At 36.4% G+C, this 25,446-nt stretch overlaps 1 protein-coding gene across 10 annotated transcripts in view; it reads right to left on the reverse strand.

Moving 5' to 3' along the window:
- Positions 1 to 2,071: 2,071 nt before the first annotated feature.
- Positions 2,072 to 25,446, reverse strand: part of WASF1 (WASP family member 1) — a 70,892-nt gene continuing 47,517 nt past the window's right edge. For 5 of the 10 annotated variants that reach the window (XM_078369939.1, XM_078369941.1, XM_035296500.3 and 2 more), the window contains 7 exons: positions 15,119 to 15,253; positions 10,407 to 10,560; positions 9,276 to 9,393; positions 7,604 to 7,773; positions 5,584 to 5,763; positions 3,812 to 4,440; positions 2,072 to 2,931 (listed from right to left, as the gene is read on the reverse strand). In XM_078369939.1, coding sequence (XP_078226065.1) covers positions 2,774 to 2,931; positions 3,812 to 4,440; positions 5,584 to 5,763; positions 7,604 to 7,773; positions 9,276 to 9,393; positions 10,407 to 10,560; positions 15,119 to 15,253 — 1,544 coding nt within the window. In that variant the 3' untranslated portion in view covers positions 2,072 to 2,773. Of the gene's footprint in view, positions 2,932 to 3,811; positions 4,441 to 5,583; positions 5,764 to 7,603; positions 7,777 to 9,275; positions 9,394 to 10,406; positions 10,561 to 15,118; positions 15,254 to 25,446 lie in introns of all 10 variants that reach the window. The other 5 variants (XM_035296497.3, XM_078369938.1, XM_035296495.3 and 2 more) reach the window with 1 other exon arrangement.

A 25,446-nucleotide genomic window follows, 5' to 3' on the forward strand; every position in this document is an offset into this window, starting at 1 on the left:
GTTCTGAAAAACAAAAAAAGTCTATAATAAACTTTACTAACATGTCTACTTCTATTATTAAGAAATCTTCGGCCGGGCACGGTGGCTCACGCCTGTAATCCCAGCACTTTGGGAGGTTGAGGCGGGTGGATCACGAGGTCAAGGGATCGAGATCATCCTGGTCAACATGTTGAAACCCCGTCTCTACTAAAAATACAAAAAATTAGCTGGGCATGGTGGCACGTGCCTGTAATCCCAGCTACTCAGGAGGCTGAGGCAGGAGAATTGCCTGACCCCAGGAGGGGGAGGTTGCGGTGAGCTGTGCCATTGCACTCCAGCCTGGGTAACGAGAGCGAAACTCCATCTCAAAAAAAAAAAAAAAAAAAGAAATCTTCACCAATTTCCTTTTGTAACATCCTTAGCTGCTTCAAAACCAGGACTATTATGTTTTGGTTATCTGGCCCCAAATATATATATATTTCAGTTTTATAAAATATATACTAGTTGCTGCCTTTTGACCATAAGGACACTTAGACTTTAAACTGTGACATATTTTCTTGAGTTTAATTTGACAATATACATTTTCATGTGGTTAGAAAGGAACCTCAATGGCTATCTAATCTCTTGTTCTTTCTAAGCTACCCAAAAGAGCAAATCAAATCCTTTGTTTATTAAAGCTATCAGGAAATGTTATGTCCAAACTGAACAATAAAACTTGGTTAGTTATTCCTATTCTATAAAGATCACAGGTCATTAGTGGTATGCCTAAATAACCTTCAAATTATCAAATTACTAAGTGACCTCACATATCAACTATTTATTGCTACAATAATTCTGGCAACTCAAAACTTAGGTGTAGGACAATAAGCATTTATTTTTGCTCATGAAATTATGGATCAGTGGACTGGACTGGGTTGGGCTAGGCTAGGCTAATATCATCCAGGCTTGCTTATCTGTCTATGATCAGCAAGCGAGTTTGGGCTTGGCTGATCCAAGATGGTCTCTCCTGAGATACCTCTCCTCCATGAGGTTTCTGATCTTCAGCCAGACTTACTTGGGATTATTCTCATGGCAGAGGTAGTTTTGAGACAGGGAGGTAGGGAGACGGAAGAGAAGGCTACAGCTTGCAAGGTTTCTTGAGACTCAGGCTTAGAACTGGCACAATGTCACTTTTGCTGCATGTTATTATTGGCCAAATCAAGTTTCAGGGACACCCAGATTCAAGGGCATGGGAACAGAACTTACTTCTCAATGGGAAAAACTGGAAGCTGTACTACAAAAGGAGTAGACAGAAGCAAGGCTGAAGACTGCAGTCACTTTACAATCAACTTATCCAAACTTCATTTAGTCGTTTCTTTAAATGAAATAATCTGGTATTAATGGTGCTTCCTCTCCACCCCTAAATCTAAGCTGTGCAAACATTAACTCATTTTATCATTGCAAAATATAATTTCTTTCTTTTTTTTTTTTTTTTTTTGAGACAGGGTCTCACTCTGCCCAGGCTGGAATGCAATGGCATGATCTCAGCTCACTGAAGCCTAAACCTCCCCAGGTCAAAGTGATCCTCCCACCCCAGCCTCCCAAGTAGCTGACACTACAGGCATATCCCACCATGCCTGTATTTTTTTCGTAGAGATGGGGTTTTCACCATGTTGCCCAGGCTGGTCTCAAACTCCCAGGCTCAAGTGATCCACCAGTCTCAGCCTACCAAAGTGTTTGGATTACAGAGATGAGCCCACCATGTCTGGCTGCAAAACATAACTTTAAGAACACTGTTAAACTGAAATTAAGGTAAGCTAAAATTGGACGGCAAGTTGAATAATTAAAACAATAATTAAAAATTCAAGCATTCCTTTCAGAGGAATGAGGTTTTAATTTAAAACCGTGAGCAATTGAGAAATATAGAGTTTATGACCTTAGTGGGAAAATAACATAAAAGCTGCCTTACATAGTAGACAATATGAAGCTGTGCAATTAAGAGGAAGTTACGTAGCTTAAGTGGTTTTTTAAATTTGCATTCACTATTTAGAGCCTACCTTACAGTATTTGATAAATTATGATAAATCATTTTATTCACAGAGCAACACCCATGAACTTTTAAAATGAACCATTTATTAAATCGGACTGTTATTCTTAACGGTTATGTAAGTTACATGTATGTTTAAGTCAGAGTATTTCACATGGAAAATTTTTTAACTCCTATAGGCAAGCAAAATCATATCACACAATATATAAGTGGGAAGGGGACACTGCTAAACATTCAAATAAGGCAAGTATTTAAAAACAATAAAACAATAATTAAAAAATTCAAGCATTCCTTTATGAAAATTCAACACTACAAGCTAAATGTACTTTCTGAGTGTATTCATATAATCAAGGCAGTGTTTCTTCTTTTAAAACATCAGGAAATGGAATAAGGCTCATTAATAGATACAGCTGCCCTCAAGTTTCAATTTCAGTTGCTTTCTTTAAATTAAAATTCACGAAGTACACAATTAAGATATATCAAAAAACTGAATCTGCTACTCTAACAACAGCTGTCCATGCTTAATACTTAGTGGTTAATTGGACCAAATTATGTCTTTTCAGGGGGAAAAAAAGATAAGCCACTCTAAAACATTTAGTTTGAAATGTATGCTAATATTTTTCTTAGAAATCAAAAGTTATGGAGGAAAAGCATTATTTATTATGAGGAAAAGAAAGCAAAACACTAGAATGACCAAACATTTTCAAGGAACAAGCACCACAAAGGACATCTGCATTCAGTTTTGTAATATTTATCAATGCATTTTTCTTACTCCAACCAATCTACTTCATCGAATTCTGAATCATCTTCCGAATCACTATATTCAACAGCAATACGGCGAGACAGGATAGTGGCAACGTCATTTTCAATGCGTTCATGTTTAGCTTCCTGTTCACGCTGCTCTTCTACTTTGCGTAGTTGAATACCTGATATAGCGAATCCAAATCATTCATTTAAATAAGAATACTAAATACTAGATATTATTAATATTTCTGGAATAAAATCAAATACACATGAGAAATACTAACAGGAAAATAAAAAGATGAGAAAAGAATGTGAAGAAATCATATTAAGAGTGGCATTAAATCTCTTATGTTATCTGTGTTATTAGCTGGTAAAACTTACCAGGTATCCCAGTACATATCTACAGTTTATTTATTCATCATGGTCTACTGTAGCTCCCTGCTCACCACCCACTAAAATATTAATGAGGTGGTACATTTCTTCTATCACCTCAATGGTCAAATAAATTTAACATTGTTGAATATGTTTTCTGTGGCTTTATTATCCATTGTACTTGAGGGAAAGGCACTATTATTCATTCTATATGCTCAGTGCCTGGCATGTTGTCACTGTTTAGGAAATAATGACAATAAATGAATATGAGAAGTCTTTCCTTAGTAAAGGGAGGAATAAAGGTATCTGGTAGAGCAAGCGTCACTGATATTCGAAATGAACAGCCTTAACATTGAAGAAAATTTTTAAAGGAGTTAACATATGCATTAAGCATAATATAAAGGGTTTTAATTAAATGTTCTATAACATTTAAGTCCGATATTTTAAATTTCTCATTTACTCAATAAACATTTTAAGGATACCTAAAATGCCTGAAAATAAAATGATTAAATGTGATCTATTTTCTTAAAGATAATTTTAAATATAAGATGGATATAGTTTCTAAAGACTATTCGTACAAAAACACGATCACCTATAATTTTATAAATGAAGAACATATTTTTGTCTTAAATATTTAGAATGTTTCCAATGCTACTATATCAAAGCTTTTCATGGTGCTGAGAAACTTACCTTTTCGTATTGCTTCCAGTAGCACACTCCTGGCATCACTGATTACAGGTAGGGTTGATGGATGGCGCTTTGGCTCAGAAGCAGGTATAACTTGTGATGGAGGAGATGGAGGCATTAATGGAACATGGGGACCTGGGGCAGTAGATGGAGTTGGATGCAGCCCAGAGGGAGGATGAGCAAGAGCTGTAACTGTGACAGGTGATGATGGTCGAATGCCAGGTGGAGGCAGAGGAGGTGGTGGTGGGGGTGGAGGCAGCCCCTGAACTTCACCTTGTGGAAGTGGATGAACTGGTACAGTCTCACATACTGGGGCAGCTCTAGCTACTGGTGGAGAGGGCTGTACTAGAGGAGGTGCAATTGGAGGAGGAGCTGGGTGAAGAACTCCAGGGGCAATCTGAAGAGGAGCTGGAGGTGGTGGTACTGCTGGAGCTTGCAAAGCAGTGGTTGGAGGTGGAGGTGGGGGAGGTACTGGAGGGGGAGGAGTTGAAGTCATTGAAGCTCTTAATGAGGAAGTTGACAAGGCAGATGGAAGAGGTGGTGGAGGAGGTGGGGGAGTAGGGCTCACAAACACAGGTGTTCTGCCTGTAGCTGGTGACTGAGGGCGATTTTCTATCAAACCTGTAGCAGAACTGAAATGACAAAGAGATTCTAGCAAGTTATTAAAAGAGAAAAGCCTAAAGAGAAAATCTAACCAAACAAACTATAAACAACTATCAATAATTATATCAGAATAGACCAATTAACATGCTCCTATAGAAATTTAACATTTTCAATAGTGTTTAGGAAAAAAAGAACTAAAAGCACATCAACAAAAAAAATAAATGAGTGGTGCTTTGGTTTGTAGTAGTCTAAATGGTCTCATTCTCTCAAGCAACTTTTGTATTCACTCAGACATTTTATGCTTACTTTGATAAATAAAATGCTCAATTCTATACTGATAGGAATCTCTGTAATGACTCAACATTGATCATAATGCAATTTTGTAGTAATACTTGTGGCCAATACAATGCTGTATTTATACTGAAGCTATTAAGTCTCATCATATGCTATTTCAGTTAAATCAATGACAGCTAATTACAAACCACAAAAAGAAATGTACAGCTCTCTTTCTTCCTAAGGATGGAACATCAAATGAGTCAGTGATAGAAAATTGAATTTTTAACTGAAAATTGTAAAGCTGATCTCTATTATCTCTACTAGAAAATTTCTCAAATATTTCTCCATTAGAAATTTATCATTTGGACAATAACTGACAAGATTAAACTTCAAAATAGCTTTACTGAGAGATTATTATGAGCAATTGCCAGTCCTCTCTAAAATTCTTTACGTATTTTTCTTACTACCAAATTAGTATTAATAATCACATCTTTGGTTCCCATTTCTTAGACCATTACCCATATTGCAAAAAATCCTTAATTTTTCTTAATACACTGCACATGATATGCTTGATAACAACATTATCATAAAATGAAACAGATTTTAAATTCTTATTAGCTAAATTTTCTTATGAGAATGTGTCAGCTCTAATCAGAATATCGCAAATAACGTCCCATAGACCAAATCTGACCTGCTCCCTGTTTTTATAAATAGAATTTAGAAGCAGACACATTCATTTGTTTATGTAGTCTATGGTGGATTTCGTGCAACAATAGCAGAATTTAGTACTTGTGACAGAAACTGTAAGACCTGAAAGCCAAAAATATTATCTTGTCCTTTAAAGAAAAAGGTTCCTGAGTCCTAAGGTAAAACATCATATGCTTTTTCCGACGTACCTGATACAGGTGGGTATGGGTTTCGCATCTCCCGCTCCATGCATTGGTGGAGGAGGAGGTGGTTCATGTGGTCTGACTAATACCCTTTCCTCGGCTCTAGTCAGAAGCTCACTCATCTGACTAAATGGCAAGGCAGAAAGTGAGTAAGATCCATCCATATGATCCACATATGTCTGAGGTCTAAAAGAAATATACAGTATCAGTGAATTTTCCTTGAATTATTGGGGTGAAAAGTGTTTTACATGAGCTATCAAATATTTAAAGTTTATCCTTTCAATGCCAATATTTTAACTATTTTTAAGAAACTTTTAGAAATGTATTATATTAATCCTGCTTTTAAAACAAAGAAAGCTGCTGGCAATGTAACCTACTTGTTGATTTAGAGATTTATTATGATGACCATCAGTTATTTTATTATTTTATAACAGAATACTAATTCAATTCACAGGATGAAAAGTATTACGTATATAATCTAATAAACAAGAAAATAATTAACTTTTAGCAAATTTAGAAAGCTATCTGCCTGTATTTCAGTTTTTTTCTTTACAAGAATATCCAATGACAAAAAGGTAGAATAGGAAAACGAGTTTTCTTCTACTAGTATATCTCGGTGTACTCTTAAAACTTAAATGACTTTCAAAAGTCTTGCACCAGAAAGGTCCCCCTGATATTAGCACCACAGAGGAGGCTAGCTATATTGTTTCTGTCCTTCTGCTGTTTTCAAAGGTACTAGGGTACTCAGAAAATAGCTGAGTAACACAGCAACATGTGACTTAGATGTAAGCAAAATTTTAGACACCTCGAACATGTTAAGATTTACAAATATTTACTGGGAACATGTTCCCAAACATTCTGGGAACAAAGTTGGATTTAACAGATGTGCACAGAGCAAGTCAGAAATTACTGCATTTAGTGGGTCAGATAAATATCTTAATAATCAACTGTAGTAGAAATAAATATGTCTATTTATTAATTTTTTAATGTCAATTATTTCAGTAATACAAATAAATAGTATCTCTCAAATGTATATTTCTCCTAAAATAGGTCAAGTTGTTTCACACTTATGGCCCAGTAATTTACATGTATATTACTTAAAAGAAAACCTTAAGTTATTTTCCATTAAAAAAATCATATGATTAGGCCAGGCACGGTGGCTCATGCATGCAATCCCAGCACTTTGGGAGGCCAAGGCAGGCAGATCACTTGAGGTCATGAGTTCAAGACCAGCCTGGCCAACATGGTGAGACCCCCCCCATCTCTACTAAAAATACAAAACTTAGCTAAGCATGGTGGCTGAGGCAGGAGAATTGCTTGAACCCGGGAGGCAAAGGTTGCAGTGAGCCAAAATCATGCCACTGCACTCCAGCCTGGGTGACAGAGTGAGACTCCAACTCAACAACAACAGCAAAATAATCATATGACTTTACACAAATAAATGTCTTCACAGAGAGATGCCAGTTTAATGTGTTTTCTGGATTTGGTTAGGGCCCCTGGCCACTGAGAAAGGAAAAAGACCTACTCTTTTCTACAAAAAGGGATGAATACTTTTGTTTGAAAGTCCTACTGTATCTGAGGTGGGGGATGTGGCAAAGAAAGGAAGTTAGGGGAAAGTAAAAGGAACAAAACAGAACCCCTTCCCCACTCCTATTTTATATACAATAAATAAATAGTATTTGAAAAAAAAAAATACCAGACTCTACACTTTTATAATGGAATTCTACCAGACTGTGCCTCAAATATTGAGAGGCTGTTGAGACTTCACACTAAAGCTAAAACAACCCTAAAGATCAGCCACTCCAACCACCTCTTTCTACAGATGATAAAAAACTAAGGTCCAGGTATGAAAATGACCTGCTCAAGGCCAGATTTTAGTAGGCTCACAGTGGTCAGGATTTTGAAATCATCTCTGTATTTATAACAGGGTCTGCCTGATCAACAGTTTAGGACTCAAGACTCAGAAGTACAAATATTACAAATAAAGCCAATGTTTTATCATTATTTTAAAAAGAAGTAAAGAAACCTTGTTTCAAAATGAGAGGCTGGGCCATTAGCAACTTCAATATGCTTATGTAAGAGATTAGCATCATCCTCAGCCAGCTCTGGACCTTGGGCCAGCTTCTGCCATTCTCTCCGCCTGTCGTGAGGTGCTCTTGGCACTTTTTCTGGTTCATGAGGACGATCTAGATTTTTCTGCTGTAACAGATGTATTGAAACAAAGCCAAATAGTGAAGTGCTAATTTTTTAAAAAGAGGTTATAACAATCAAAATAAAATTCCAGCATCAACACTGAAAAAGACAATGTCATTATAATATAGTAAAAGTTAACACAGTAATGTTCACTTGTACATTCAGAGTTAAATCTTACCCAATTTGCTGTAATCCCAGTTTCCCGCCATGTTTTGTTTAACCCCTAATTTGAACTGATGCACCAGATATAAAATAGTATGCCTAAGGAATACAATTTGAGGTCAGAAAGTCTTTCAGATGAAAAAGGTTCATGAACCCTCACTTCACAGGCATCAGTTTGAAATTGCTACCATGAATGGCAATTATCTACTCTAACCAAAATGTAAAAATTTACTAAGGTTATGTTATCTGGGAAGTAACTAATTAGCTTAGCTAGCCAACGCATTAGAAAAAAGTCCAATTATCTAATTAACCCATAATAACTATATTCAACAGAAAACCTGGTCTTTAAACAATAAGACAAAAAGTGATTCAAAACTGGGGGAGAAAGTAGAGAAAGGTCTATAGTAAGTATAACAAATTCAAATGCCCAAAGCGACTAAGCAGATAACATACATGAATAAAGTCAGTCGGGTGCAAGATGGGACATGCAGTGAGCTAGACAGATATGTCCATCTCAGGCATTGTAATTCAAAAATTTAAAAACCTCTGTGTTTGGCAAAAAACATACTGTCTACAGGCACAATGTAGCTTGCCAGTCACCATTTTGCAAATGTTGGCGAGAACACTGGGTTACCATCTAGCAAAGATAACACAATGGCATTATGCAGAGATTAGGAAAAAAAGAGATGGCTACAGGATCAACAGAGAGGTGATAAAGACAGACTTTGCCTCCTTCTCAATGCAGCCTAAATCTAACTTTGCTTTATCCTTCTGTATTTTCAGTTATCATTAACATTAAATAAAGCAGATACAAGCAAATTGTGTTAGAAAGTGGAAAATAACAATAATAGAAATAACATAAATTTCATGAGAATATAATAACCTCTCCAAAACATTTAGGAGAGAAATGTGCTCTGTAGCAAGAAAGTATTAGCTTAATCTACGTTAACAATATCTGTACAAGATTCCATTGTACCTTCTTACCAAAATGTTCCTCTCTTCCTTGGTCCACCTAACTCCTACCTGTTCTTCAAGATTCATTATAAGCTTTGTTGGAAGTGCTTACCCTGCCTGCTAGCTAACGCAGATACTATTTTGTATTACCTAAAGCCTTTATGCATACCTCTGCTATGGCACTTACTATACCATACTCTAATAATCTAATTGCTCATCTGCTCCCCATCAAACTATGTTCTTTCTGTGGAGTTATAAAGATTTCAGTATTTAACTATATGGACCCAATAAAATAAAACTGTCAAAATACAAGATTAATGAAGTTCAATATATATAACAAAACACAAATATACAAAAATTAACCTCAATATTTTAATCTCTTGTAATACCTTCTGCTTCCTCTTTTCCTTCCTCTTATCCTCTGTATCTTGCAACATTTTTTCTTTCCATAGATCAAAGAAATATGAAGGATTAGTATAAAACTTCAGACCTTCTTTACCATCGTCTCTGAAATACAAAATATCAGTTAAAACACATATTAGTAAGACTTAGGCATTAAGAATAGAAATAATTTCACTAAAATGTTTATCCTCTTACATTAATAAAATACAGCATGAGTTAAAATACTGCCAAAATAGTACTGAATATTGCCAACAATGGAAAATTTCTCACAAATCTGAGTAAACGAAGAAAAGTAGAAAACCAGATGCTCTTCCAAGTTGGCACTAATAATTTAAAGTACAGCTGGGCAATTTTCATCCCTAACTTCTGCTGAATCCCAAATTTTCTAAAAAGTCCTTTAGGCAATTCCAATAATTACAAATAGCTCTGCCAAAGATAAAAGCCTAAAAAGACAGTAACATCATCTAGAATAGAGAAATCTTGCAGTTTCTGCTAATACCATAATTTGTTATCTTGCTAAATCCAAAAGGTATCATGTAATAGTCATTCTAATAGTCACATTTATATCTAATGATTTGCACACTTACAATTTCAAATAACTCTCTGAATACTATTTTATTCAGGGTATGTGTTGTACATCTTAAATTACCCATTTAACAAACCATGTGAAAGAACTTCAAAGAAAGGCTGAATAATTCCAGATTTTATTCTAAGTGGTAAAAAGCATTTTAAAAAGATACTACATATTCATTATGTAAGAAATTAACGTATATAGGTCAAGAGTAGACAAAACAAGCACAAGTTATTGAGCTTTTTCCATTTGATTAAAAATTAAATTAAAAGGACAATAATAACTCCCTATCTCTTTACACTAATAAGTTTACCAGGGGCTTTTCTTTACTTGTCAAAACAACTCTTTTGAATAGGTCTTGTCTATTGTATACCAAAATCTTCGGAATTCATCCAGTGAATAAAGCAAAGGTTTTCCAAAGGTGGTTAGACAGAGAGGGCTCTCTGTGTTGGCTAGAAGCCAATGAAATAAAGAATGTTTGGGGATTTAGCATGTCAATCTGAAGTCTGAGAAAAATAACAGGGCTACTATTTATTAACCTACCTACCTATAAGGAGTGAGTATATTGAGAGGTGGAGGCTGTTCACAAACATCATACGTCTCCTGTAATGGAATAGGTAAAGTCTTGCGATCGAAAAGCTGCTGGTCTTGAATTGTAGAACTTCGGAAAGCTTTCCTCATTGTTATATCTTGCAAAGACACTAAAAGAAAAATCAAGAATTCATTTTATTTTATTTTACTATGATGGTTTAACATAATCGCAAATTCATACACTTTGTCTAAAAGTCAGCATGGCTCAAGAGACTGTGACCTTAGTGGTTTATGAATCAGAAATCAAATTTTAAATGTTCTATCATTATATTTACCTTTATCTTTCTGTGCCTTATTTTCCCAATCAAATAGGTTTTAATTAACCTTTGATTTCTAAGGCTCAGAGGGCCCTGATGACACCTGACACGTATCTACATTTCAACCAAACGTACCTTTTTCTTTCTTCTACCTGCCATCATGGGCCCCCACCAACTTAGGTTATCTTCTCCTATAATCTTCTCCATCTCCCTTTATTTATTCTATTCAGCTTACACAAGTAACTCTGAAGGGAATTACTTACTTATTACTGGCACTGTGGGCTAAACACACTGTTAACCTCCATGCTATATATACTACAAATATTGTATGTGTACTATCAAGTTAAAACAAACTTTGCTGTAAAAAAATTTTTTTAAGTATTGGGTGATCTATATTATTCTCTATTTCACTTATCTTTTATCTGTACTATAAGGATTTCTACCTAACTATAAGCTCTTGAAGACTCAGACTATCTTGTACATTAGTATTCCCAACAGCTAGCACAGCCCCATCACATATATGATGATTTAAAAATAACTTCCTTTATTTTGAACTATGCAGCATGTTAAAACAAAAAATATACAAAAATACTACATTCTTAATTCCTAGAGTGATTTCCTGATATTAAAAAATAAGGTAATTTCTTACATATTTAATATGGCATTAAGTATACAGACAAATGCCCTATACCACAGCAAGGTCAGTATAACAATCCTAACAATTCTATTTTTTTTTTTTTTTGAGACAGAGTCTCATTGTGTCACCCAGGCTGGAGTCCAGTGGCATGATCTCAGCTTACTGCAATCTCTGCCTCCTGGGTTCAAGCGATTCTCCTGCCTTGGCTTCCTATGTAGCTGGGACTATAGGTGTCCACAACCATGCCTGGCTAATTTTTTTTTTTTTGTATTTTTTAGTAGAAATGGGGTTTCACTATGAAGGCCAGGCTGGTCTTGAACTCCTGACCTTGTGATCCGCCTGCCTTGGCCTCCCAAAGTGCTGGGATTACAGGCATGAACTACCGCACCCGTTCAACAATTCTTAAGTTATCCTTCTCCCTAAAATAATATTCCTATCATACTCTCAAGTAAATTCACTCAACATGAACATGGAACCCATGGCACAGGAGGTGCATGCAAGAGGCTGGCTCTGCAACGGTGGCACCATAACTGCATTTCTAGCAATTCCACTGCTGCATGACCTGTAACACACTTATAAATACTATAATAAAATTCGGAGAAGCAAAAAGTTTTTCCCCACTAACAGTAAAAAGTGGCACTGGAGATACAGTATTTAATGAGCACATACTGTATGTGCAAGATGGTTTCACTAAATTTCATTTCATTTAATCTTTATAATTCAGTAAGACAGGAATTATTATTCCATTTTTAAATACTATAAGAAAGCCAAGGCTACGAAATGTATATGACTGACCTGAGGTTAAACAGTTAATAAACAGCACAGCCAGAATAGAAAACTGAGATCTGCCTACCTTTGAGGCTAATCTTTTTGCCACAATACTGTTCTTAGGCTCCTGCCAGAAGTGGCTTGTGTTTCTGCAGTCAAAATGGATCAATTCTTGCCACTCTCCCACCCAACTTATTAATCAGTAAGTATGTAACTGAGATGAAACCTAGTGTTTGATCTCCCCAAACTTCCTTGGTAAAGGATATAAGGGGCATGTAAGGTAATAAGCATGATGAACTTTTCTACCTTCAACTCCTCTCATTTATCATTTTTCTTATTAATAACAGATCATTTTGGCGAAGCCTCTTCCACTTGCCAACAATAACATCTGATATTAATTAATAACATTATATAACAATAATTTAGCATGTTTGTAAATATACTTGAATATAATTGTACGTCTTTGTTTAAAATTCATTTTTAAAAAATAATTGCAAAATTTGTAGTTTTGTTACTGCATAATGGTTTAAAAAACTGGTATCACACTGTGCAATTCAGTACTGTATCCATGATGTTATTTTGTCTCAACTCCCACTGAATTAAAAAAACGTAGGTTAAATAACTGAAAACTCCTTCAATACAACCTCTCCAAAACAAGTTCAAATTAAGTAGTTCAGCTTTTAGATTCTGAATTCTTCCCCACTGCTCCACAAAAGTTTAAAGAAAATTATGTATAATTCTGACAGTATAGTTGTTGACATATTAAAATTTTTCTTTTTTTTTGAGATGGAGTCTCACTCTGTTTCCCAGGCTGGAGCGCAGTGGGGCCATCTTGGCTCACTGCAACCTCCGCCTCCCAGGTTCAAACAATTCTCCTGCCTCAGCCTCTGGAGTAGCTGGGAACTACTGGCACCTGCTACCATGCCCGACTAATTTTTGTATTTTTAGTAGAAACAGGGTTTCACCATAGTAGCCAGGCTGGTCTTGAACTCCTGACCTTGTGATCCACATGCTTCGGGCTTCCAAAGTGCTTGGATTACAGGCATCAGCCACCATGCCCGGCCTAAAACTTGTTTTTTTTTTTTAACATAAACATCTTTATTTACTGTAATCTGTATTTTCACTTTCAAGTTTAAGGTGGTTCTAATATTGTTAAAATGTAACAATATTTTGAAACTACATGTTGATTTTTATTTCTGTTACATATGAGAACAGCCTATGTATTTCTGTATTATTTGCTGGCATAAGTTTATATTTAAGTTATAAATATTTGAGTTATCTAAAAAATAAATTTTGGCTATAAATTATGTATTTGAAAAGATGACCATAAAATATTTTTCACCTCTAACTACGATTTCATTTCAAGAATTCCATGAGATGCAATTAATGTATTAATATATGCACATGTTTTGAAGGATACCACCAAGAAAGACAACCTAAAGAATGGGAGAAAATATTTGCAAATCATATATTTGACAAAGGACTTAAATCCAGAATATAGACAGAATTCTAACAACTCAAAAATAAAAACGCTAATATCAATGGGCAAAGGAACTAAATAGACATTTATCCAAAGAAGATATACAAATGGCCTATAAGCACATGAAAAGATGCTCAACATCATTAGCCATCAGGGAAATATAATATAAATATATGTACATGGATGAACCTTGAAAACATTATGGTAAAAGAAGCCAGTCATAAAAGACCACATATTTCATATGAAATATACAGTACAGGCAAATCCATATAGACAGAAACATCAGCGATTGCTAAGGGTTGAGCTGAAGGGGAAATAGAGTGACTGCTAATGAGTACAGGACTTCTTTCTGGAGTGATACAAATATTCTAAAATTCATTGTGGTGAAGGCTGCATAACTATTGAATATAATAAAAAATTGTACACTTCAACTTTAAATGGATGCAAGGTATACGTAGGTTGTTAAATATATCTTAATAAAGCTATTTTTAAAGTATTATTTCATTTTTTTCTTGTATCCAGAGCTCTGAGTTTTTATTTTTGCAAGCAGTAGAAATCTAGTGTGCTAAGTATTTGCCTCTCCTTATTTACACATTAGATTATTTCAAAAGGAGCTGGTTCCATCACTGAGACATTCATTATAACATTGTATTTTTTTGTTCTTTCCAGTGACATCCTTTAATATTTTTATTGTTAAAGTTTAGATCTATTATATAATCTGCATTTATACTAAAAATTAGATTATATAATTTGCATTTGTACTATTTAATGCAACAAAAATATTTTGAAGGGAGTGTTGTAAGAAATTCCACTAAGCAATTCTCTGTGGTAGATAAGTGCAAATTATGTTCTTAGTACTGCATTTCTTTTTGTAAAACAAAGAAAAAGACACATTTGGGAAACATTGGCATTCAATGTATTCTATCAAGGCATAAAACATGATTTTTACCACGAAAGTTTCTACAAGTATTTTAGCCTACAGAGTGGCTTTTTTACCTGATTATTCCTGATTTAATATCTTGGTATAGAATGCTTACACCCTAACTGGCAATTTGTTTTTGAAATGTTCATTTAAAGTAGGAAGTTGCATTCGGTTAAATAATTAATAAGACTTTAGCAATATGCACATACAAAAGCATTTAAAAGTGGTTACATTCTTGTAAAATCAAACCTAAAGATTTCAGGTAATTTTCTAATAATTTTTATTTCTAAGACAAAAGTGTACAAATAAATTACAAGGGAGAAAAGATAAAGAAAATGGAGGAAAACATCTGATTAAAACATCTTTTTTATGTTAAAAAAATTAGGAGCTGTTTAGTGTACAAAAAGAAGATATTTAAAATAGAAAAGCCAGGACACTAATACTGATGGCATTTTTAGATAATTAACTGATTTATTACAATATGTACACCACAGAACATGGGTAAGATCTGGAATAAACTCACAATATTGTTCTTAAATATATCATTCATCTCATCTAACTTAAAATATACACACAGAAAAAAATACAATATTAATAAGCTTACATTCTTCTTCCTTTGGATCAAGCTGTGTAACACTAACAGATAAACGGTCCACACGTTCTTGTAATGAGTTGACTCTGAAGGAAAAACTATGTGCTTCATTAAATAATTCTCCAAATATATCTTCAGCATATTTACCTAAGCAAAAATGAAACATATATCATAAAATTTAATATCCAGAGCACTGAGTTTTTATCTTTGCAAGCAGTAGAAATCTAAAATGGTATCTGCCTCAGATACTTTGTGATCAGAGATAAACACTGAACAATGTAACATTAAAACTGGTGTCCTGTTGGAATTTGGCATTTATTTGGAACTACAATTGACCCTTGATCAACATCAACTGTGCTAGTTCACTCATACGTGGATTTTTTTCCAATAAAGATATTTAAAATTTTGGAGACTTGAGACAATTTGACAAAACTTGCAGATGAACCACATAGCCTTAACATTATTTTAAATATATGTTATGAATGCATAAAATATATGTAAATACTAGTGTTTTATAATTTACTACCATAAAATATATAGAAATCCATTATAAAAAGTTAAAATTTATCAAAATTTACACACAAAACACAAACACAGTGCCATTCATAGTCAAGAGAAATATAAAGAAATGTAAAGATGTTATCAGGTTGGCGCAAATGTAATTGCGGTTTTTGCCAACTTAATAATACCAAATAGTACTATATCTTAACAATAAATTTAAATGTAGTAATTCTGTATTACTGTAATAATTTTATAACCACCCTCTGTTGATACTGCAGTTAGTTCTAGTGTTGTATTTCCTTAAAATGCTGTTTGAGCAGTTCTCTCTCCACTAAATTGCCTATGAGAGTAGGAAGTAATCTCTCATGGTTCTTTTGTATTTTTCATCATGTTGCATGCAATACCGCAAACCTTGAATACACCGTGGGCCTCATTTAGTGACGCTGGAAGTACTCTCAAGTACAAAAATGTCATAACATTATAAGAAAAAGTTGAATTGCTTGATATGAACCACAGATTAAGGTCTACAGCTGTGGTTGCTTAACATTTCAAGATAAATGAATCAAACTGAAGGGCAATTATAAAAAAAGAAAAGGGGTGGGGCGGATCCAAGATGGCCAAATAGGAACAGCTCTGGAGTGTAGTTCCCAGCGAGAACAACGCAGAGAGTGGGTAAACACCACATTTCCAAATGAGTTATTACTGCCCACAGACCAGGAGATTCCCTGGCTGAAAAGTGCCATGAGTTTCCAGCATGGCTGTTTCAGCTGGTGCAGTGGGTCTCCACAGAAAAACTCACACAAATCTGGGTGACCGTTTCAACTGGCGCCTGAAATGACTGGAAGACAGAAATGCCCATTCAACTGAAAAAAAAAGAGGGGGGGGCTGAAACGGAGCCAGGTGATCTGACTAGGCGGGTCCCACCCCCACAAAGACCAGTATTCTGAAGTGCTCTGGATTGAGCGCTTCGCAGCAAGCGCAGCTGGACCCCAGATGGTCCAGCTCTGTTGGGGAAAGGGCATCCGCCATTACTGAGGCAGTCCTCCACTACTGAGGCAGCTCACCACTACCGAGGCAGCCCGCCACTACAGAGGCAGTCTGCCATTACCAATGCAGTTCTAACTATACCTCTATAAACAAAACAGCAAGGAAGTTCACACAGCTGCTGGGCAGAGCCCGTGGCAGCTCAGGAATGCCTCTGCTGGCAGACTGTGGCTAGACTACCACCATGCTGGGCAGGGCAGCTCTGAAAAAATGCAGCAGCATGACAGGAACTACAAAGCCCCATCTTACCATGACAGAGCACCTGGGTAAAAAGGTGGTTATGAGTTCTGCTGCAGCAGACTTAAATATACTTGTACAGAAGCTCTGAAGAGAACAACGGAGATCACAGCTCAGCATTTGAGCTCCTATAAGAAACAGACTGTCTCCTCAAGCAGCTCCCTGAACCTGTATATCCAAAGAGACACCTCATAATGGAGAGCTCAGGCTGACATCTGGCAGGTATCCTTCTGGGACAAAGATAACAGAAGAAGAAACTGGCAGCAACCCTTACAGTTCTGCAGCCACCACAGGTGATCCCCAGGCAAGCAGGGTCTGGAGTGACCTCTAGCAGTCTTATAGCAGAGGAGCCTGACTGTTAGAAGGAAAACTAAAAAACAGAAAGAAATAACTTCATCATCAACAAAAAGGATGTCCACTTAGAGACCCCATCCGAAAGTCATCAACTACAAAGACCACAGGTAGATAAATCCACAAAGATGGGAAGAAACCAGTGCAAAAAGGATGAAAATACCAAAACCAGAATGTCTCTCCTCCATGGGATCACAACTCATCACCAGCAAAGGAACAAAGCTGGATGGAGAATGAGTCTGATGAAGTGACAGAAACAGGCTTCAGAAGGTGGGTAATAAAAAACTTCTCTGAGCTAAAAGAACATGTTCTATCTAACTCAATGCAAAGAAACTAAGAACCTTGAAAAAAGCTTTGACAAAATGCTAACGAGAATAAACAGCTTAGAGAAGAATATAAATGACTTAATGGAGCTGAAAAACACAACACAAGAACTTTGTGAAGCATATGCAAGTTCAAAAGCCAAATCGACCAAGCAGAAGAAAGGATATCAGAGACTGAATATTAACTCAATGAAATAAAATGAGATGGCAAGATTAGAGAAAAAGGAGTGAAAAGAAATGAACGAAGCCTCCAAGAAATATGGGGTTATGTGAAAAGACCTAATCTATGATTAATAGGTGTAGTACACCTGAATGTGACAGAGAGAATGAATCCAAGCTGAAAAACACTCTTCAGAATATTATCCAGAAGAACTTACCCAACCTAGCAAGGCAGGCCAGCATTCAAGTCCAGGAAATACAGAGAACACCACAAAGATATTCCTCAAGAAGAGCAACCCCAAGGCACATAGTCATCAGATTCACCGGGGTTGAAATGAAGGAAAAAATGCTAAGGGCAGCCAGAGAGAAAGGTCAGGTTACCCACAAAGGGAAGCCCATCAGACTCACAGTGGATCTCTCCTCATAAACCCTACAAGCCAGAAGAGAGTGGGGGTCAATATTCAACATCCTTAAAGAAAAGAACTTTCAACCTAGAATTTCATATCCAGCCAAACTAAGCTTCATAAGCAAAGGAGAAATAAAATCCTATACGAAAAAGCAATTGCTGAGAGATTTTGTCACCACCAGGCCTGTCCTACAAGAGCTCCTGAAGGAAGCACCAAACACGGAAAGGAAAAACCAGTACCAGCCACTCCAAAATGTACCAAATGGTAAAAAGCATCAACACAATGAAGTAACTGCATCAACTAATGGGCAAAACAACCAGCTAGCATCAAAATGGCAGGATCAAATTCACACATAACAATATTAATCTTAAACATAAACGAGCTAAATGCCCCAATCAAAAGACACAGACTGGCAAATTGGATAAAAAGTCAAAAACCATCGGTGTGCTGTATCCAAGAAACCCATCTCACATGCAAAGATACACATAGGCTCAAAATAAAGGGATGGAGGAAGATTTACCAAACAAATGGAGAGCAAAAAAAAAGCAGGGGTAGCAATCCTAGGCTCTGATAAAATAGACTTTAAAACAACAAAGATCAAAAGAGACAAAGAAGGGCATTACATAATGGTAAACAGATCAATGCAATAAGAAGAGCTACCTATCCTAAACATATATGCAGCCAATACAGGAGCACCCAGATACATAAAGCAAGTTCTTAATGACCTACAAAGAGACTTAGACTCCCACACAATAATAGTGGGAGACTATAACACTCTACTGTCAATATTAGACAGATCAATGAGACAGAAAAGTAACAAGGATATCCAGGACTTGAACTCAGGTCTGGACCAAGCAAACCTAAAAGACATCTACAGAACTCTCCACCCCAAATCCACAGAATATACATTCTTCTCAGCACCACATCACACCTATTCCAAAATGGACCACATAATTGGAAGTAAATCATTCCTCAGAAAATGCAAAAGAATAGAAATTGTAACAAACAGTCTCTCAGACAACAGTGCAATCAAATTAGAACTCAGGATTAAGAAACTAACTCAGAACCTCACAACTTCATGGAAACTGAACAACTGGCTCTTGAATGTTGACTGGATAAACAATGAAATGAAGGCTGAAATAAAGATGTTCTTCAAAACCAACAAAATGAAGACATAATGTACCAGAACCTCTGGGACACATTTACAGCTGTGTCTAGAGGAAAATTTATAGCAATAAATGCCCATGTGAGAAGCAAGGTAAGATCTAAAATTGACATCCTATCATCAAAATTGAAAGAGCTAGAAGAGCAAGATTAAAAAAACTCAAAAGCTAGCAGAAGACAAGAAATAACTAAAATCAGAGCAGAACTGAAGGAGATAGAGACACAAAAAACCCTTCAAAAAAATCAATAAATCCAGGAGCTGGTTTTTTGAAAAGATCAACAAAATAGGCCACTAGCCAGACTAATAAAAAAAAAGAGAGAGAGAGAAGAATCAAATAATTGCAATAGAAAACACTAAGGGGGATATCACCACCAAGTCCACAGAAATACAAACTACCATCAGAGATTACTACAAACAACTCGATGTACACAAACCAGTAAACCTAGAAGAAATGATAAATTCCTGGACCCTTGCACCCTCCCAAGCCTAAACCAGGAAAAAGTCGAAACCCCGAAAGACCAATAACAAGGGTTGAAGTTGAGGCAGCAATAGCTTACCAACCAAAAAAAAGCCTAGGTCCATATACATTCACAACCACATTCTAACAGACATACAAAGAGGAGTTGGTACCACTCCTTCTGAAATGATTCCAAACAATCCAAAAAGAGGGAATCCTTCCCAAAACATTTTATGAGACCATCATCATCCTGATACCAAAAACCCGGCAGAGACTCAATGAAGAAAGACAATTTCAGGCCAATATCCATGGTGAACATAGATGCAAAAATCTTCAATAAAATACTGGCAAACCGATTGCAACAGCACATCAAAAAGCTTATCCATCATGATCAAGTAGGCTCTATCCCAGGGATGCAAGCCTGGTTCAACATATGCAAGTTTATAAATGTAATCCACCACATAAACCGAACCAAAGACAAAAACTACATGATTATCTCAATAGATGCAGAGAAGGCCTTAGAAAAAATTCAACAGCCCTTCATGCTAAAAACTGTCAATAAACTAGGTTCTGATGGAACGTATCTCAAAACACTCCTATTCATATAGTATTGGAAGTTCTAGCCAGAGCAATCAGGCAAGAAAAAGAAATAAAGGGTATTCAATTAAGGAAGGAGGAAGTCAAATTGTCTCTATTTGCAGATGACATGATTGTATACTTAGAAGACCCCACCGTGTCAGCCGAAAAGCTCCTTAAACTGATAAGCAACTTCAGCAAAGTCTCAGGATATGAAATCAATGAGCAAAAATCACAAGCATTCCTATACACCAATAACAGACTTAAAGAGAGCCAAATCAAGGACGAACTGACATTCACAATTGCTACAAAGAGAATAAAAAACCTAGGAATACAACTAACAAAGGATGTAAAGGACCTCTTCAAGGAGAACTACAAATCACTGCTCAAGGAAATAAGAGAGGACACAAAGAGATGGAAAAACATTCCACGCTCATGGTAAGGAAGAATCAATATTGTGAAAATGGCCATACTGCCCAAAGTAATTTATAGATTCAACACTATCCCCATCTAGCTACCTATGACCCTCTTCACAGAACTGGAAAAAACCACCTTAAACTTCATATGGAACCAAAAGAGAGCTCGCATAGCCAAGACAATTCTAAGCAAAAAGAACAAAGCTGGAGGCATCAAGCTACCTGACTTCAAACTATACTACCTGGCTACAGTAACCAAAACAGCATGGTACTGGTAACAAAACAGAGACATAGAGCAATGGAACAGATCAGAGGCCTCGGAGGCAATGCCACATATCTACAACCATCTGATCTTTGACAAACCTGACAAAAACAAGCAATGGGGAAAGGATTCCTTGTTTAATAAATGGTGTTGGAAAAACTGGCTAGTCTTGTGCAGAAAGCAGAACCTTGACCCATTTCTGACACCTTAAACTAAAATTAACTCCAGATGGATTAAAGACTTAAACATAAGGCCTAACACCATAAAAACCCTAAAAAAAAAACCTAGGCAAAACCATTCAGGACATAGGCATAGGCAAGGACTTCATGACTACAACACCGAAAGCACTGGCAACAAAAGCCAAAATAGACAATTAAACTCCAGAGCTTCTGTACAGCAAAAGAAACAATCATTATTAGAGTGAACCGGCAACCAATGGAATGCGAAAAAATTTTTGCAATCTACCCATCTGACAAAGGGCTAATATCCAGAATATACAAAGAACTAAAACAGATTTAAAAGAAAAAAAATAACCCATTCGAAAGTGGGAAAAGGACATGAATGGACACTTTTCAAAAGAAGACATTTATAAGGTCAATAAACATATGAAAAAATGCTCATCATCACTGGTCATTAAAGAAATGCAAGTCAAAACCACATTGAGATACCATCTTATGCCAGTTAGAACGGTGATTATTAAAAAATCTGGAGACAACAGATGCTGAAGAGGATGTGGAGAAATAGAAACACTTTTACACTGCTGGTGGGAGTGTAAATTAGTTCAACCATTGTGGAAGACAGTGGGGCAATTCCTCAAGGACCTAGAAACAGAAATTCCATTTGACCCAGCAATCCCATTACTGGGTATATATCCAATTATAAATCATTCTATTATAAAGACAAATGTACACGTATGTTCACTGCAGCACTGTTTACAATAGCAAAGACCTGGAACCAACCCAAATGCCCATCAATGATAAGATTGGACAAGGAAAAAGTGGCACATATACAGCATGGAATACTATGCAGCCATAAAAAACGATGAGTTTGTGTTCTGTGTAGGGACATGGATGAATCTGGAAACCATCATTCTCAGCAAACTGACACAAGAACAGAAAATCAAACACTGCATGTTCTCACTCACAGGCGGGTGTTGAACAGTGAGACACATGGACACAGGGAGGGGAGCATCACACACTGGGGTCTGTTGGAGGGGAATAGAGGAGAGACAGTGGAAGGTAGGGAGATAGGGAGGGATAACAGGGGGAGAAATGCCAGCTATAGCTGATGGGGGGATGGAGGCAGCAAACAATATTGCTACGTATGTACCTATGCAACAATCCTGTGTGTTTTGCACATGTATCCCAGAACCTAAAGTGCAACAGAAAAAAAAAAACATTTCAAAAGAAAAGGAAAATCACGAAGCCGTTGCTGTAGCTACACCAGCAGATACTTTAAAAACCTTATACTTTTTACAAATACCTTCTAATCTCATATAGAAAATGCAACTTTTGTGGGTACATAGCTGTTATAAGAAAACCCTACATATAGATTCTAACATGATTTGAGAAAAAGTGAACTCATTATATGACAAATTAAAGCAAAAGGAAGGTAAAGGATCTAAACCTGGAAAACTAATGCCAGCAAAGGATGGTTTGATAATTTTAGAAAAAGGTTTGGCCTTAAAAATGTCACAAGAGAAGCAGCAGCTTTTGCCAAGCAAGAGGCTGCAGATGAATTCCCCAATGACATTAAAAAATTAACTGGTTTCCATGTATGCTGCCTTAAGAAAAATAATAGTAATTGGCTAGGCAGGGTAGTCTGTAATCCCAGCACTTTAGGGGGGCCAAGGTGAGCAGATTGCTTGAGCTCAGGAGTTCGAGACCAGCCTGAGCAACATGGTGAAACCCCATCTCAACCAAAAATACAGAAATTAGCTCAGCATGATGGCACGTGCCTCTAGTCCCAGCTACTTTGGGAGCTGAGGCAGGAGGATCACTTGAGCCTGGGAGGTCAAGGCAGCAGGTCCAGATGTTGTGAGTCATAATTATGCCACTGTACTCTAGCCCACCATGGGTGACAAAGTGAGACCCTTTCTCTCCCAAAGGAAAAAAAAAAAAAAAACAGAAAAGAAAAAAATTGAACAGAAACAGTATCTGCCTGAACAGATTTTTAATGTAGACTAAAGTGTTCTATTCCAGAAAAAAAAATTTTCCACAGAGGACATTTATTAGTAAGAAAAAGTGAGAACTAGGATTTAAGGGAGGAAAGGACATGCTAACTCTACTGTTTTGTGCAAATGCAGTCAGGTTCATGATCAGAACTGCCCTTATCTATAAAGCTGCTAACCTCCAAGCCTTGAAGGGAAAGGCCATAAGAAGAAGGCAAGACAGCAAGAAGGCATGGACAATGAAAATCCCTTTCCTAGATTGGTCCCATTGATGCTTTGTCCCTGAAGTCAGGAAGTACCTTGCCAGCAAGGGACTGTCTTTTAAAGTTCTTGTGATAACTGTACAACATCCCTGGTCACATAGAACCCCATGAATTTCACACTGAAGGTGTCAAAGTGGTCCACTTGCCTGCAAACATGACAGCTCTAATTCAGCCTCCAGATCAGGGGGTCATAAGAACATTTAAGACTTATTATACACAGTACTCTACGCAAGTCTGTTAACACTATGGAAGAGAATCCCAATAGAGAACATCGTGAATGTCTGGAAGGATTATACCATCAAAGATGCCATAGTTGTTACAGAAAAAGCCAAGAAAACCATCAAGCCTAAGACAATAAATTCATAAATTTGGAGAAAACTGTGTCCAGATGTCGTGCATGACCTCGTGGGGTTTATAACAGTGCCAGTCAAGGAAATAATGAAAGAGACAGTGGATATAGAAAAAAGGGTGGGCGTGAAGGGTGTCTAGGTACAGATCTTGCAGAAATTCAAGACCTAATTAGACAGCACACCAGAGGAATTAACAGAAGATGACTTGGTGGACATTATGGCCTCCAAACCAGTGCAGACAATGAGAAGGAAGACACAGAAGAAGTGGTATCACAAAACAAACTGACATAGACAATCTGGCAAAATTATTCCAATTATTAAGACTACTTTTGATTTCTTTTACAACATGAACCCTTCTATGATGTATACTGAAACTAAAGCAAACAGAAGGACTAGTACCATAAAAATATTTTTAGAGAAATGAAAAAGCAAAAAACTCAGAAATCAAGATGTGTTTTTGTAAAGTTACACCAGTGTGCCTGTCTCTACTACTTCCACCTCCTCCACCTCTCTGCCTCTGCCACCCCTGAGACAGCAAGACAAACTCCTCCTTTTCCTTCTCTTTGGCCTACTCAATGTGAAGATAATGAGGATTGAAGACATTTATAATACACTTCCACTTAATGAATACTAAGTATATTTTCTCTTATGGTTTTCTTACTAACATAATCTTTTCTCTAGCTTACCTTATTGTAGGAATATAGTATACTACTATACATATACAATATATGTGTTAAGCAACAGTTTATGTTCTCAGTAAGGCTTCTGGTCAGTAGCAGCCTATAGGCAGTTAAGTTTTGGGGGAGTCAAAAGTTATATGCAAATTTCTGGCTTCACTGAGAATGTGCTCCTAACTCCTACATTGTTCAAGGGCCAATTGCATTTTAAACTTTAAACCCTATCTAAAGTCTCCTAGCCATGACAAAGTAGGGGGAAAAAAAATAGATACCCTGGAAAGCCTGCTTTTAAACCCTGGTCTGCTACTTCCTGTTAAGTAATATGTCTAAAATGGAAATTAATTGCTTTATCTACATCTGTCCACCTGATGAGGGTTCAAGATTATGATGTAAATGTATCTGCAAATAATATGCCTTTCAATCTGAAAACATTTATATGTAGACTGTAGCATTTACATATATTCAGCATTTATATATAATCAGCATTTATATTCGCTAGAAATAAATTTTAGGCCAAGTGGCAGAACGCAAGATTCATCAAAGACCTAATAGATGACCTGTTTCAGGTATGCCCAAGATACAGATTCAGAAATGTAGGAGATCTTTTACATTCTCTTGTTATAATTTCTGGAAAAAAAAATCTAAAATGACTGTATTCCTCTAGTTCTGTAAGTTCTTATTACTGAAAAAGGTATGCCAAAATAACTGAAAGAAGGTCCCTGCTATTACTGAATTTTGAACAGAGGGAGAACCAGACATTTAAACAAATATGAAAAGCAATTTAATAAATAAATCCAAATACTTTTTCTGTTTACTGTGAGACCTTGGTATATATTTCCTTATCTGTAAAATAGGAATAAAAGTATCTGTCTCAAAAAGAAGTGAGCAAAGAGCCTTGAAGTGCACCTGATACAGAAGAGCTCACTAGCAGGCAGCTCTTAACATAAGGTAAGAGCAACACAGCACAGAGATAAAAGCACCT

This window comes from Callithrix jacchus, chromosome 4, assembly GCF_049354715.1.
Source record: "Callithrix jacchus isolate 240 chromosome 4, calJac240_pri, whole genome shotgun sequence".
Taxonomy (NCBI): Eukaryota; Metazoa; Chordata; class Mammalia; order Primates; family Cebidae; genus Callithrix; species Callithrix jacchus.